Consider the following 16,784-nt stretch of genomic DNA (forward strand, 5'->3'; position numbering starts at 1 on the left):
CTATGGTAAAAATAAACTTAGATTTACCCAGATCCGCTCGTCCGGTCGACTGCGCATCATCGACCGGAAACCATCTGATCAACTTTATTTGAAGTTCACTCATCCAAGACTTCTTGTTACCTAAGGTTACCTCCCCCTAGGATTTTCTCTATCTGGCTTCACTCACCATAACATAGAGTTACCTCCCTCTAGAGTTTTCTCTGCCTGGCTTCACTCACTAGGACTCAACATCGAATCGACCCACCAGGGATTCGATATTGGGTCCTCCAGACCTACCGAATCCTTCTACCTGACTTCCACGATCTGTTAAAATTTCCCTTACATAGCTATAACTAGGTCTTCCCTTGCCTAACTGTAATTAGGACTAATCATTCGGTAGACTTCTCACCCTTGCCTAGCTACAACTAGGACTTTTCTTGATCAAGCTTCATTAAACATATTTATCGGATATTAAAACCTTGGAGGTCGATTGCACAAACACCTTGGACCTCCTTGGAGGCACCTCTGAGCGACAAACATCAACAGATACTTTATCCTAAGAGGCTATAAAAATCTCCCTGGTGCTAGCAATGAACACAACAACTTATGTAATCAATTTTTAGCTATTATCTGAGCTTTTCAAAGAGTGTAAGAGGCTTCTCCACCTATAACAAAGGAATCTTTTTAGTGGATCTATTTTCAACCACCTTAGATTAACAACCACCTAGGTTGTAACCAAGTAAAAAACTTATTAGCCTTCTTACTTTTTCATTAAGTTGTTATTCTTTTTATGTTAATTACTTGCTTCTATTAATCTTGTGTCCTTGATAAGTTGGATAGCAAGAGAAATCCTCTAACTTTATTTTTAGAGCTATTCAGCCCCCTCTAGTCAGTCTCACTGCACCAACAGTTACTACAATGTCAAACCTGTGTTGTAGCAGCAATAGAACTATAGCTGCTACAATGTATTTGAACCATATTGTGAACCACATTGTAATAGCTACAATTTTGTAACTGCTATAACGTCAAGTCTATGTTGTAGCAGTTATGGAACCGTAGCTACTACAACGTGATTAAACCGTAGCTACTACAACCCTTATTTTACTAAATTGGGCTAACTTTATTTTGTAGGATATACTTATTTTTGCTGTCTAGGACTAAATCTTTTTTGCAGGGAAGAAGGCTAGAAAAAGAGGAGTCCGGGCGCTCTGGGCGCCCAGACTCAGTCCAGGCACCCGGACCTTTTAACTCATCCAAAAGTTGAGGTGGAGCACGGCAATTGGCCGAGCCACATCGATTGGCGTAGTCTAAGCGCCCAGAGGGGTTCTAGCCACCCAGAATGGGCCTATATAAGGGTCTTCGACCAACAGATTTAGAATATCAATAATTACGACTTTCATATTCAAGTGTTGCTCCGAAAAGGCTCCGATGATACTGAAAGGCTGTTCCGAAGTTCGAGGAACTAGAGACTTCATTTTCCTTTCTGTTTGTTGGTAACTTTGTTATTTTAGTTCCTGTACTCAACTTTTATAATACTTTTATGAACTGATTGTTGGTGCAACCTTAGGATAAGGCTGACCTGGTTGACCTGACTCGAGTTGACCTGACTCGAGTTGTGTTTTGATGTTTGACGAGAAGAGAGTTGTATTCTTGATGTTTGACAAGAATAGATGTTTGGGAGATTGTTGGTGCAACCGTAGGTCAAGGTTGACCTGATTCGGTGAAAAGTCCAAGTATGGAGACTTGGCACTGGAAAAGTCCAAGCAGGTAGCTTGGCACTGGAAAAGTCCAAGTACGGAAACTTGGCACGGGGAAAAGTCCAAGCAGGTAGCTTGGCACGCGAAAAGTCCAAGTATGGAGACTTGGCACTGGAAAAGTCCAAGTATGGAGACTTGGCACGGGGAAAAGTCCAAGCAGGTAGCTTGGCACGCGAAAAGTCCAAGTATGGAGACTTGGCACGGGAAAAGTCCAAACAGGGAGTTTGGCGCGGAGGAAAGTCCTGGTGAGTGAAGCCAGGCAGTCGGGAAATCCTGGTGAGTGAAGCCAGGTGAAAATCCTAGTGAGTGAAGCTAGGTGAAAGTGAAAGTCCTGGTGAGTGAAGCCAGGCAGTTGGGAAGTCCTGGTGAGTGAAGCCAGGCAGATTGGAAATCCTGGTGAGTGAAGCCAGGTGAAAACCCTAGTGAGTGAAGCTAGGTGAAAGTCTTGGTGAGTGAAGCCGGGCAAGGGAAAATCCAGATGGATCAAGGGTGATCGGACATTTGGTGATGGGAAGTCCAAATAGGTCATAGGAGTGACCGGATACTTGGTACGGAGAGAAAAGTCTAAGTGGGTCAAAGGGATTGACCGGACACTTAGCGGGGAGTCCTAGCAGGTCAAGGGAGTGACCGGATGCTAGGCGCAATGTACCAACAGGTCAAGATTGACCGGATGTTGGTTTGGACTTAGTTTGGGGAAAACCAAGTTGGATCGATCGGTGATCGATCCGATGTATCTCGAATATTCGATCGGTCGGTGACCGATCGATACATCGATAGCATCTTGTGTGATAACTGATCGGTCGATGACCGATCGAGTCGATCAAAAGCCGAGCAGGCGGGCGCAGAGGGCTGATCGGTGCGGGACCGATCGGCCTGCTGATCGGTCCCGGACCGATCAGAGTTCGATCGGTGAGGACCGATCGGACTTCTGATCGGTCCATGGACCGATCGAGAAACAGGCGAAGGCGGGGAATAGGATCGGTGCGTGGACCGATCCACATAGACTGATCGGTCCAGGCCGATCGAGCACTAACGCTGACGCAGCCAGATTTCTTCGTGTTTCTTCGTTTTCTTCGCGGGTTATAAAAGGAGGGACTGCGAGCCTGCGCTTCTCCTTCTTCTTCTCCTTCTTCTAGCTTGCTGCTTGCGATCGAGCTTTGTTGAGCTCTTAGCTTACTGAGCTTCGTGTGAGCTCCTTGCTGCTGTTGTCCGAGAAGTTGTTGCTTCACAGGCAGTCGACGAGAAGGCGAGTTAGTGTTTGTACATTGTTCTTGTCTTTCTACTTGTATTTCTTGTACTCCTTCTTGTTGTTGCAAGTTTTATGGTGAGGTTTCTCCACACAGAAGGAGTTCATATTAGCCGGTTTTCCGGGGACTCATCCACCGACGGATTGACTGGACTCGTCCACCTTACGGACACGCCGAGGAGTAGGAGCCCTAATCTCCGAACCTCGTTACATCGGTTTGTTTGAGGTTTGTCTTCTTTTCCTTCGTTTCTACGTGTCATTTTCCGTTGCGCTAACCCTAGTTTGTAGAAACGCAACGATTTGGGGTCGGCTATTCAGACCCCCCTCTCTAGCCTCAGTACGAAAGATCCCAACAAGTGGTATTAGAGCGAGGCGCGCTCTTCGTCGGATTAACACCCGTGGGAGCACAAGCTAGAGAATGGATCGACTCGAAGAAGACATTACGTTTCCACCCTTCTACGAGTGCTGCGACTTCGCGTATTGGAAGGTAAGAATGAGGTATTTTCTTATGTCTAACCTTGAAAATTGGAGTTGTGTTCAATTAGGTTTCAAGCCTCCGATGGACAAGAAAGGAGAAACCCTAGAGAAGAAGGAGTGGACCAAGGAGCAAATCCACCAATCAACCATCAATGATGAGGTAACGAAAATCATTGAATTCTCTTTACCTAATGATGTTTTGTGTAGGATAGGTGGATATAACGATGCCAAGGAGTTGTGGAATAACTTGGCAAAGTTCTATGAGGAGAACTCCACTTCAAGTCATGAAGAGGAGTCAAGTGACCCAAGGAGTTCACATCATGGAGGAATGGATTTAGAAGTTGAGGGCCACTCAACATCTAAAGAAGAAGAGGAGAGTTCTTCTTCAAGTTCGGAGCAAGAAGAAGAAGCTTCTACCTCCGGAAGGGATGAAGGAGAGAGCGTTCATCCATCCTCAAACCTAGGTAACTCAAGCATTTTAATTTCTAGCAAATTACACATAATGTGCTTTGAGTGTAGGGAATTTGGGCACTACAAGAGTAAGTGTCCAAAGAAGGTTAGGAAGACTCCACCGGCGCCAAAGGTCAAGGAAGCCGGAGTCCCGACACGCAAAGGCAAGGAGCACGTGGTGTGCTTCCAATGCAAGCGAAGGGGACACTATAGGAGTCAATGTCCGAGGGGGAGGCAACCTCACAAGGACAAGAGACCGAGCACGTCAATAGGGGGAGCGAAGGCAAACCCTAAGGTAACATTTAAAGCTCATTATTGCAACTCTAATAAGACACATGCTAGTAGTTTTATTGCAATTGCTAATAATGATAAGCATGTTAACTTAAGGAACTAATATATGTGCTTAGGTGCTAAACATGTTAGCCTAGATAAGGATAACACTAGGAAAGCCAACCCTAGGATCAACTCATCTAAGGCTAAGGAAAATCTAGGTAGAAACCCCAAGACAACTAGACATATGCCTAGGAACACCTCAAGAAAGAATGATAAATTAAAACTTGAGGTTTTAGAGAAAGAAAATCAAGTCTTGAGGTCAAGACTTGACACTCTAGAAAAGGCCCTAAAGAATTTAGAGAAGTCAACTCTAGGGTCTAAGGGTCAAATTTCAAAGCCCAAGGACAAGAAAGGTTTGGGTCACAAACCTAAGTCCCAATTGGTCAAGCCCACCTATCATAATGTTCCATTCGATTATGGAACAACACCTAGGGCTAGGAAGACCAACACCAAGGTCACAAGGGGAGTCACCCCTAGAGTTGATCTTGATGAGTCCCAAATAGCCAAGGCTTTAAAGCCTAAGAGGGTCATTAGGAGGGTTGCTAGGGAAGTTATCCCTACTGAATATTTAGTGAACCCAATGAGCTCTAATAGGTATTGGGTTCCTAGGAGCATCTTCTCTACCCCATAGATGGGTTAGAGAGTGTCAACTCCGATTAGAAAGGTAGTTAACCCAACTTTGAGGAAATTGACACTCAAGGAACATTTTCAAGGTTTTGTGAATCTTTGAAAATGAAATGGATTTATCATTTACTCCTTGAAGAGTAAATTGTGCCATATTTGAAAAAAAAAATCGACTTTAACCTTTATTGGCACAAATTAGGAAAACCTAGAGAAATACCAAGTTGGGGTCTTGGTACTCTCTTGGGAATTTAAGACAATCTAGGCCTTAATTAAAAAGGTGCTATGCTTGAGGAAATATGAAATATGCCAATATTTGAGGATATACTTAATGTTAAGTGGCATAAATTAATCAAGAAAAATAGGAATGCCAACTTAGGTTTGGGCATTTTCTTAAAGCACTTTGAGCAATCTAGGTTTAGATTTTAAGTTAGCTAAGGTGTTAAGGATACTTAGATAGGTAATCTAGGTATTTTATTTGTGCTAACTTACCATGGTTGTTTGCCATATGCCATGCCATAACATCATGTTTAACTTATTATCATTCGAAATGTCATGATCATGCTTAGGCTAATTATATGTCATGCTTATTTTAAGTTTTATACTTTATGTCATGACATCATGAAATTGGAACATGCTTCTATTTATGACATCATTTTATGCCATGTCATCATCTCTTGCATCTATAATCAATGAAATTGATCTAAGGATAAACAACACAATTTGATATGGAGATCAAGTTGTTGTTTTAGAAAATGCATGAAAACTTAGCCTAAGATAACCTAAACCCATATCTCACATCAAAATTAACTTGGATGTGTTTGATACACTTTAGATGTGTGTGAGATATTAGGATCATGAGTTAGGATCAAGGTACATAGTTCTTGTACCTAGATGAGCCTAATTCAAGAGATTGGGGATCATAGGGAAAGCTTTTGTACAAGTCATGTACATTTAGCCCTAAGATTATGGTCCTAAATTAAAAGGTTTAAAATCATTTTGAAATTGATTTGAAAAACCTTAATGAAGCCATTTTAGTGATAGCATTCATCATTGAGCAAATTGATACAAAGTTGACTTAACTTTGAACTATTTCAAAGTTTTTGAACTTTGTATCAAGATTTGAAAATGGAAGTTATTTTCATAGAAAACTATTTTTCCTTGATAGTATATGGTATGAGGAATGTATCCTCAAAATTTCACAATTTTTCGAATTTTCTGGAATTTGTTGTGAGTTTCTGAATTTCGGGAGAAGGAAATCAGAACTCGAGTCTGTCCAAGGCTGGATCGGTCACTGGACCGATCCAGGGAAGGCTGGATCGGTCTGGGGACTGATCCAGAGGGGTTCTGATCGGTCCGGTGACCGATCAGGCGTGCTGAATTTCGACTGTGGTCTGAAATTTCAGCTGTGGGAGTTGAGTTTCGGGTTTCTAAAGGTTTGAAACTCTCCAAGACATTGGTGGTGCAATGGTCAAGGGGGAGTTGACCTTTAGGGGGAGTCTTAACTAATTGTCAAGGGGGAGTTGACTTTTAGGGGGAGTTTTTACTCCTTAAGACTTTTGAGGATTTGTGATATGGAATTGTCACTAAGTTGAGTGTTGAGTTTAGTATCAAGGGGGAAATTAAGGGTTTCAATGAAAGGTATGGGACTTTCATTAGGAAGAAACTCTTGACCTTGATTCCCTCTTTTTGATGTGTGTCAAAAAGGGGGAGAGATGTCCCAAGGGGGAGAGTGTAGGTTTTGGAAGAATGTTCAAGGAAGAACATTGGAAAACCTAAGTTAGGTTATCGGGTTAACCTAACTTGATTTTAGATTTTGTCAAACATCAAAAAGGGGGAGATTGTTGGTGCAACCTTAGGTTAAGGCTGACCTGGTTGACCTGACTCGAGTTGACCTGACTCGAGTTGTGTTTTGATGTTTGACGAGAAGAGAGTTGTATTCTTGATGTTTGACAAGAATAGATGTTTGGGAGATTGTTGGTGCAACCGTAGGTCAAGGTTGACCTGATTCGGTGAAAAGTCCAAGTATGGAGACTTGGCACTGGAAAAGTCCAAGCAGGTAGCTTGGCACTGGAAAAGTCCAAGTACGGAGACTTGGCACGGGGAAAAGTCCAAGTAGGTAGCTTGGCACGCGAAAAGTCTAAGTATGGAGACTTGGCACTGGAAAAGTCCAAGTATGGAGACTTGGCACGGGGAAAAGTCCAAGCAGGTAGCTTGGCACGCGAAAAGTCCAAGTATGGAGACTTGGCACGGGAAAAGTCCAAGCAGGAGTTTGGTGGAGGAAAGTCTGGTGAGTGAAGCCAGGGATTGGAAATCTGGTGAGTGAAGCGGTGAAAATCCTAGTGAGTGAAGCTAGGTGAAAGTGAAAGTCCAGTGAGTGAAGCAGGCAGTGGGAAGTCTGGTGAGTGAAGCCAGTGAAAATTCTGGTGAGTGAAGCCGGTGAAAACCCTAGTGAGTGAAGCTAGGTGAAAGTCACGGTGAGTGAAGCGGGCAAGGGAAAATCCGGATGGATCAAGGGTGATCGGACATCGGTGATGGGAAGTCCAAATAGGTCATAGGGTGACCGGATACTTGGTACGGAGAGAAAAGTCTAAGTGGGTCAAAGAGATTGACCGGACACTTAGCGGGGAGTCCTAGCAGGTCAAGGAGTGACCGGATGCTAGGCGCAATGTACCAACAGTCAAGATTGACGGATGTTGGTTTGGACTTGGTTTGGGGAAAAACCATGAGTTGGATCGATCGGTGATCGATCGATGTGATCATGAATATTACGATCGGTGCGGTGGCCCGATCTATCGATAGCATCTTGTGTGATAACGATCGATCGATGACCGATCGGGAGTCGATCAAAAGCGAGCGAGGCGGGCGCAGAGGGCTGATCGGTCGAGGACCGATCGGCTGCTGATCGGTCCCGGACCGATCAGAGTTCGATCGGTGTGGACCGATCAGGAATGACCTGATCGGTCCATGGACCGATCGAGACGAAACGAAGCGGCGGGGAATAGGATCGATGCGTGGACCGATCCACATAAACTGATCGGTCCACGATCCGCACTTCTGACGCAAGCTGGGATTTCTTCTGTGTTTCTTCGTTTTCTTCGCGGGTTATAAAAGGAGGGCTACTGCGAGCCTGCGCTTCTCCTTCTTCTTCTCCTTCTTCTAGCTTCTTGCTTTCAAGCTTTGTTGAGCTCTCGACTAAAGCTTCGTGTGAGCTTCCAGTCGACGGTCAGCTGCTGCTATTGTTCGAGAAGTTGTTGCTTCACAGGCAGTCGACGAGAAGGCGAGTTAGTGTTTGTACATTGTTCTTGTCTTTCTACTTGTATTTCTTGTACTCCTTCTTGTTGTTGCAAGTTTTGTGGTGAGGTTTCTCCACCCAGAAGGAGTTCATATTAGCCGGTTTTCCGGGGACTCATCCACCGACGGATTAACTGGACTCGTCCACCTTACGGACACGCCAAGGAGTAGGAGCCCTAATCTCCGAACCTCGTTACATCGGTTTGTTTGAGGTTTGTCTTCTTTTTCTTCGTTTCTACGTGTCATTTTCCGCTGCGCTAACCCTAGTTTGTAGAAACGCGACGATTTGGGGTCGGCTATTCACACCCCCCTCTCTAGCCTCAGTACGAAAGATCCCAACACTGATAGTGATTGCCTAATGAAAGCATTCGACGAGTGCAGGCCTTGGAGTAGGAGCCGTCGAAGGCTTCGAACCAAGTAAAAAATAACTTGTGTTAGTAATTGGTTTCTCTGTTTCCGTTCCTTCTTATTTCCATTGCGTAACTTATTTTTAGCCACAATTTTTGAAGAACGTTATTCACCGTCCCCCCTAGTGTCTTTCCGATTCAACAAAGAGGACATGGAAGAGGGCATACAAACTTGAGGTATGATAAATCTCAAGTTAAGTGCTATAATTATGACAAGTTTGGGAATTATGCTAAAGAATGCAGATTGCTCAAGAATAAAGTATGTAAAAGAGCAAACTATATAGAAGAAAGGAAAGAAGAAGATGACACTCTACTGCTAGCATATAAAGATAATGAAAGAGGTGAAGATACAATTTGGTAGTTCGACACTGGTGTAAGTAATCATATGTGTGGGAAAAGAAACATGTTTGTAGAGCTTGATGAATCAGTTGGTGGTAATGTATCCTTCGGAGATGAATCAAAGATCGAGGTGAAAGACAAAGGTAACATTCTCATCCGTTTGAAGAATGGAAAACATGAATATATTTCGAATGTTTTCTTTGTGTCGAATATGAAGAGCAACATTTTGAGCTTAGGACAACTCTTGGAAAAAGGATATGATATTCATTTAAAAGACAATATGCTTATGATATTAGTTGCTTAATTGCTAAGTTTTCTATGTCAAGAAATAGAATGTTCTTGCTTAATATTCAAAATGATGTTGTAAATTATCTCAAAGCTTATTATAAAGACATCACTTGACTATGACCTCTTCAATTTGGGTATCTCGATTTTGGAGGACTAGAATTGCTTTCAAAGAAAGAGATGGTGAGAGGACTACCTTGCATCAAACATCCTCATCAATTATGTGAAGCATGCCTACGTGGGAAATAATTTAGAAGAGGTTTTCCATAGTCAAGTTCAAGAGCTCAGAAGCCACTTAAACTTATACACACAGATGTTTGCGATATGATAAAGCTAAGTTCACTTGGTAAGAGTAATTATTTCATTCTTTTCATAGATGACTTTGTTGGTTGGTCCTAGAAAGATCGTACCGGTTCCACTGTACAAAAATTCTGTATAAGTGTCAAACCTTTCCTAAACAACCTATTGTGTTCTTTAGAAATTAAATTAGGAATCGCAAACAAAACTTAACATTATTGATTCCAAATTTAACTTATCTGTTCTTAATGGTTTAGATTTGGATCGCAAATGATGCTTAACATTATTGATCCAAATCTACCTATGTTATAAATTCAATTAAATATTAATTTTCAAATTGGCTTCCAGGACTGCATGGTGAGACACTAGTCCTTCTTGGGTATGAGATCATCCACCACCGCCTAGACAAATCCTTTTGAAGAAATCTAATATTTAATTTCCTTATATAACTCTAGGTTTAACCAAAAAGAACAATCGAATCACAAATTCGAAAAACAAAAAAAAACAATCTCGAATCACAAATTCGAAACTCTAGAATCATATGCCTCTTGTGTTTAGAATTCATACAAAGAAAAACTAGCATGATGCGGAAAATAATTACTAGTTATACATTTCTTTGTATGCAACGACTTCTTGATCTTCTGCCGTATTCCTCGCCTCCTCTTAGACGTCGTGTGGGCAACGAACCTCCAAGATGAACACCACCCAAAAGCTCCTCCTTCTTCTCTAAGTTTCGGCCACAACCACCACCAAGGAACAAAAGAGAGCTAGGGGAAAGGAAAGGGGAGAGGGCCGACCACAAGAGAGAGCACTAGCAAGAGAATAAGAATTGATCCAATCCCTACTTCTCCTCTTCTTCTCCTTCTCTTTGTATCCGGCCACATAAAACAACCACAAGAGGTGGCCGGCCCTAGCATGAAGAGAAGCAAGGGCCGACCCTTAGGAGAAGACTAGAGAGAAGAGAGAAAAGAATAGAATCCCTCATGAGGCATCTCCTCCCCTTCTTTTATAATACTTGCCCATGGCAAATAAGGAAAGATTTTTACAAAAAATAAAATCTTCCTCTTGATTTCCTTTCCCCCTTTTATTTTTCCTTTTCTCCTCTTTTATACTCTTAATGGTCGGGCCCTTGCTTGGACACCAAGCAAGGGTGTCCGGCCACATCATCATGAAGAAAATTTTTTTTATAAAATTTTATAAAAGAAGGAATCCTCTTATAAAATTTTACAAGCTCTCTTTCCTTTCGTGGATGTTAAAAAAAAGAAAGTTTTAACAATTAAAACCAAGTTTTAAAATTTAAAACTTCTCTTTTAAAATTTTCATTTTTAATATGGTTACAAAAAGGAAAGTTTTAAATTTAAAACTCTCTTTTTTAAAAAACCATGTGGATGGTTAAAAAAAGAAAGTTTTAAAACTTTCTTTTAAACAATGTGGCCTAATTCAAATAAGAAAAGTTTTGTAAATTTAAAATCGTTCTTTTAAAACTTGTAGATGTCTACAAAGAGAAGATTTTAAAAATTCAAAATGCCCCCTAAACTTTGAATATAGTGGCCGACCCCCTTCTTGCTTGGGCACCAAGCAAGGGGCCGACCCCTTTGTGGAGGAAGTGGCCGACCCCATGGCTTGGTCACCAAGTCATGGGCCGACCCCTTCTTGGACACCAAGATGAGCTTTTCATGAGTGGATTTGAGGCATTAATGAGGCTACGACAGGGACCTAGAGGAGAAATTAGTTTTGGCCTCCCGACGAGCTCGAGTATCCCGTGTTCGCCCTGAACACACAACTCAAGTTCATCAATAATAACTCATTCCACTAGAGAGTTATTATTGCACTACCGCACCTATCCCAAATTACATTATGGGCTGCTTCTTATCATGAGTGTGTTAATCTCCCTATGTTTAAGATGTCGGATGTCCACTAATTAATTAAGTTACTGACAACTCACTTTAATTAATATCTTAGTCCAAGAGTAGTACCACTCGACCTTATTGTCATGTCGGACTAAGTCCACCTGCAGGGTTTAACATGACAATCCTTATGAGCTCCTCTTGGGGACATTATCAACCTAGATTATTAGGACACAGTTTCCTTCTATAATCAACAACACACACGTAATATCATTTCCCAACTTATCAGGCCTATTGATTTATTGAGCTAAATCTCACCCTTTAATAAGTCAAAGAAATAAATACTAAATATATGTGCTTGTTATTATATTAGGATTAAGAGCACACACTTCCATAATAACTAAGGTCTTGTTCTTTTATTAAATCAGCATAAAAAGAACTTACCTTAAATGGTCCTGCTCAATACACTCAGAGTATACTAGTGTAATTTTATAGTTAAGATAAACTAATACCAAATTACACTACGACTATTCCAATGGTTTGTTCCTTTCCATTTTAGTTGTGAGCTACTGTTTATAATTTATAAGGAATTGATAACATGATCTTCTGCATGTGACACCACACACCATGTTATCTACAATATAAATTAATTGAACAACTACACTTAGCATATAAATGTAGTTATTTGACCAATGTGATTCTTATTTCTAAATAAATATTTATACAAAAATCTAGGCTTTTAGTATATACTCTAATAGACTTTTCTCAAAAAACCTGGGTATATTTCTTGAAGCAAAAAATTAGAGGTCTTTGGCATATTCAAGAAATTTAAAGTGACCGTAGAAAAGGATAGCGGTCTCGAGATCAAAGCTATGCGTTCTGATGGAGGAGGAGAATTTACCTTAAAGGAGTTTCAAGAATTTTGTGAAACCAACGGAATATGACGACCCTTGACGGTTCCAAGATCTCCTCAACAAAATGGAGTGGTGGAAAGAAAGAATCGAACCATCCTTGACATGACAAGGAGCATTCTCAAAAGAAAGAGGCTACTAAAGGAACTTTGGACAGAAGCAATTGCATGTGCAGTCTACTTATCCAACCGATCACCAACAAGGAGTCTGTGGGGCAAGACATCATAAGAAGCATGGAGCGGAAGGAAGCCTGAGATTTCTCATCTAAGAGTTTTTGGGAGTATAGCTCACGTTCATATACTCGATGAAGCAAGAAGCAAATTGGGTGATAAAAGTAATAAATTTATTTTTATTGGCTACAATACTAACTCAAAAGGGTATAAGCTATACAATCCAGATACTGGGAAGACAATCATCAGCTGGGATGTCGTATTTGATGAAGAAGGAGAGTGGAATTGAAAATCTCAAAATGAAGATTATAACTTTTTCCCATATTTTGAAGAAGAAGATGTGGAGCAACCAAGGGTGGAGCAAACAAAAGAGGAGCCTACTACTCCATTAATAACATCAACATCAAGTACTCAAGGAAATTCATCTACATCGACTTCAAGTGAAAATTCAAGTGAAAGAGAATCACGCTTTAGAAACTTATGGGAAATTTATGAGGTAACTGAAAATCAAGATAATTTTACTCTATATTGTCTCTTTGCCGATTGCGAGCCTATGGATTTCCAAGAAGCTATAAAAAAAAAGTGGAAAGATGTGATGGATGAAGAAGTCAAGGTGATTGAAAAGAAATGTACATGGGAGTTAACTCCACTTCTTGAAGGACATAAGATAACTAAAATTCGAGTTGATAACAAATCTGCAATAGCACTAGCAAAAATTCTAGTGTTTCATGGTAGAAACAAGCACATTAATATAAGTGGAATACATAAAGTTTCAATATAAAGTTGCTAATATTTTTACCAATCCACTCAAATTTAAAGACTTCATCAAGATGTGATATTTGCTTGGAGTCACAATATCAAGATGTGATAGAGATAATATATTATAAAATATTATGGGTAGAGAGAGAATGATGAGGTGGTAATTCTTGATGAGAGTTCGTGATAGGATAGAGATGGAATTTGATGAGGTGACAATTTTGATAAAAATAAAAGTTTGTGGAGATAGAATAAAAAAAAAATCTAGATTCAATGTATTTGATATTAGTGCTTATCCAATAAATCTATAAATATGCACTTTTTCTAATAAACGAAACAAGTTAAGTTCTTTTATTTTATTCTCCTCCTCTTCCACGTAGAGTAGTTTTTCTTTTCCTATAAGTATTTTATTTCTTCTCTAGTAATTCTTTTTCCAACACTTCAATCGCTCACCGAATCTGGTTTGATCTAATACTAAAAATATATTTGACTTTTAAATTTTAATTAAATATTTGATTTAGAATGTAATTAAATTATATGTTGTATTAGATTATAAAATGTTATTATCTTTTATAATTGAGATTATATTATATTACAGTTTGAAAGATGACTGATAAGACATGATGAAATTTTAGAAACACATGTTTTAATTCGTTGAAATCTATTACTTTTCTCGTGGCAAAACCTCACGTTTTAAGGCTGCAGTCTTTTTAATGATTAGGTTCGCGCGCTGGAAGTGGGACAGCTGAAAACGAAAAGGTTTTAAATTGGGTGTCGGGGAAAAAAAACACATTTTCGTGGCTACGGTGGTATCTGGCCATGGCCAGTGATAATTTCTACCCGTCTGTTTTTTTTTTCGTTGAACATGTGTAGTCTTTCAATAGATCTTATAGGTCATCCGAATTGATATGTGATGAGATGCTTGTCACATAAGATCACGGGATCGAAACTCAGGGTAGTCGGAGCGTAAATTCCTAGTCCTTGTATAACTCACCCCACCTACCACATGCTCGCTCAGGATGCTATGATTTACTTCCCTTGTGATGATCTTGGGTCGGGAGCACTAGGAGGAGCGATTTCACTTTTTTTACCCCATGTGTAGTCTTTCAATAATGTTAACCGCTAGTTTCTATCGAATTTTCCACAATTTTTTTCCAGACCATGAAAAGCGAGGAGGTTCTACCTGGACTTTGCCGCTATAAATGCAAGCCACCGTCTCTTTTGCAGCTATCAACACACCAATTGATCGATTTATAGCAATCGGTATTACCAATGGCCAAATGGTATTTTTCTTCGGTCACAGACGGCCTCCTAGCGAAGGAGGTCCCTGGCAGCTACGGCATTCCGTTCATCTCCGCCATACGAGACCGTCTCGGGTTTTACTACGACGGGCAGGACAAGTTCTTCCAGTCTCGAGTCGACCAACACAACTCCACCGTCCTCCGCCTCAATGCTCCGCCGGGACCCTTCATGGCTTCCAACCCCCGCGTCATCGCCCTCCTCGACGCCAAGAGCTTCCCTGTCCTTTTCGACGTCGACAAGGTCGCCAAGCGTGACCTCTTTACGGGAACCTACATGCCCTCCACCGCCCTCACCGGGGGCTTCCGGGTCTGCGCCTACCTTGACCCTTCCGAGCCGAAGCACGCCCAGATCAAGCAGCTCCTCCTTACCCTCCTCGCCGCACGGAAGGACGCCGTACTCCCGGCCTTCCGATCCGAATTTGGCGCCCTTTTCGACTCCATAGAGGCGGAGTTGAACTCTGGGGCGGGGAAGTCGTCGGATTTTAACAAGCTTAACGATGGCACCGCGTTCGAGTTCTTGGGTGAGGCGTTCTTCGGCGTGAGGCCGTCGGCCACGACGCTCGGCAGCACGGGGCCGTCGAGGAGCACCCGGTGGCTGTTCCTACAGCTATGCCCTCTCATGACGCTCGGCCTCCCCAAGATATTGGAGGAGTTGCTCCTGCATACATTTCCGCTGCCGCCGCTCATCGCGCGATGGGACTACAAGGCACTCCACAAGTACATCAGCGAGGCTGCCGCCTCCAGCGGCGTGCTCGACACCGCCAATAAGTTGGGTATCTCGCGGGACGAGGCATGCCACAACCTCCTCTTCGCCACCGTCTTCAACTCCTATGGGGGGATGAAGGTGCGACGCCACTTAAAATTGTTCATTTAGCTGTTGTTTTCGATCACCTTAATTGAAAGATCATGGACTCCAACCATTACTGTAGGTATTGCTGCCCGGGATAATGGGGTGTCTGGCAAAGGCCGGCGAGGGTCTGCACAAGCGGCTGGCAAAGGAGATCCGCGGAGAAGTGGCGGCGGCAGGTGGCAAGGTGACGGTGGCCGCAGTGGAGCGGATGGAGCTGACACGCTCGGTGGTCTACGAGGCACTGCGCCTGGACCCTCCCGTGAAGTACCAATACGGGCACGCTAAGCGCGATTTGGTCATCGAGAGCCACGATGGGGCATACAAAGTGCGCTCCGGCGAGATGCTCTTCGGCTACCAGCCTTTCGCCACGCGCGACCCCAAAGTCTTCGACCAAGCCGACCAGTTCGTGCCCGATCGGTTCGTGGGCGAGGAGGGGAAGAAGTTGCTCAAGTACGTGGTCTGGTCGAACGGGCCAGAAACAGAGAGCCCGACGGTGGCGGACAAGCAGTGCCCAGGGAAGGATCTGGTGGTCCTCGTGGGGCGGCTCCTCGTCGTGGATTTCTTTCTCCGGTACGACTCCTTCACTGCCGAGGTGGGCACGCAGTTGCTCGGCGCACAGGTGAACATCACCTCCTTGGCTAAGGCGTCCACCAGCAACAACTAATTAGCCAACCTCGGTGCGTTGGGGCGTGTATTGTTTGAGTTAGGACGATGTAATGATTAGTATTGTCGTAGGTCTGGAGTTTAATTACCAACTTGTTGAAGAATCTTATCCAATATAATGTGATAATTGGGATTTAAATAATATTAACATCATCACTAGTTTAATTACCAACTTGTTGAAGAATCTTATCGAATATAATGTGATTGGGATTTAAATAATTTTAACATCATCACTATAAAAGCGTGGGCCCGCCGTGAGAGGGCGCGTGGATTTTAATATAATAAATTGAGTGATTACCTATTTCTAAGAAGATTCTCCGGATAGGAAGGTTGTGGACGAAAAATAATTACATAAAAAAATTATAAAATATTTACATGAGAAGGATAAGGCAACATGTGCGTTGAATAGTCGTCATGGACCAAGCTTTGATAATTCTACATCAATTTCAAAGGTTGAGCAAATTAAAAGACAAAAGGATTGAAGCATTCGATGTCGGTTAACGAGATTCTTCTCCACACCCTCGAATGACCTAAAATCTTCTCTATGATACCAACTACTGTTATCTTCTTGCTAAAATATAAGAATCGATTGTTAAGGGTATAGCTACTTAGTTTCTTGTATGCCTTTGTTGGGTACTTAATTACTACGGTCACTTACTGATATGCCAAAAGTAACATATGTACTACAAATTATTTGGATTTCAGCTAGAACGTAAACATGATTATTTGAATCTACACCTAGAAAAATTATATGAATGATCTTCTATAGTTGGCCATGCCTATCAAAATTTAGGGACCCAA

The 16,784-nt window shown here is 42.0% G+C and overlaps 1 protein-coding gene across 1 annotated transcript; it reads left to right on the forward strand.

Annotated features, from left to right (window-relative positions):
* The first annotated feature begins 14,386 nt into the window (after positions 1 to 14,386).
* On the forward strand, positions 14,387 to 16,094 carry LOC122010008 (allene oxide synthase 2-like). The gene is made up of 2 exons (XM_042566349.1): positions 14,387 to 15,314; positions 15,400 to 16,094. The coding sequence occupies exons 1-2, from the start codon at positions 14,442 to 14,444 to the stop codon at positions 15,982 to 15,984; spliced, it is 1,458 nt and encodes a 485-aa protein (XP_042422283.1). The 5' UTR covers positions 14,387 to 14,441; the 3' UTR covers positions 15,985 to 16,094.
* Positions 16,095 to 16,784: the final 690 nt, after the last annotated feature.

This window comes from Zingiber officinale, chromosome 8A (assembly GCF_018446385.1).
Source record: "Zingiber officinale cultivar Zhangliang chromosome 8A, Zo_v1.1, whole genome shotgun sequence".
Lineage (NCBI taxonomy): Eukaryota > Viridiplantae > Streptophyta > Magnoliopsida > Zingiberales > Zingiberaceae > Zingiber > Zingiber officinale.

Coding starts and splice junctions, on each gene's coding strand:
- LOC122010008 (XM_042566349.1), top strand. CDS start 14,442: ATGGCCAAATGGTATTTTTCTTCGGTCACAGACGGCCTCCTAGCGAAG. Junction 15,315..15,399: donor ACTCCTATGGGGGGATGAAG/GTGCGACGCCAC, acceptor CCATTACTGTAG/GTATTGCTGCCCGGGATAAT.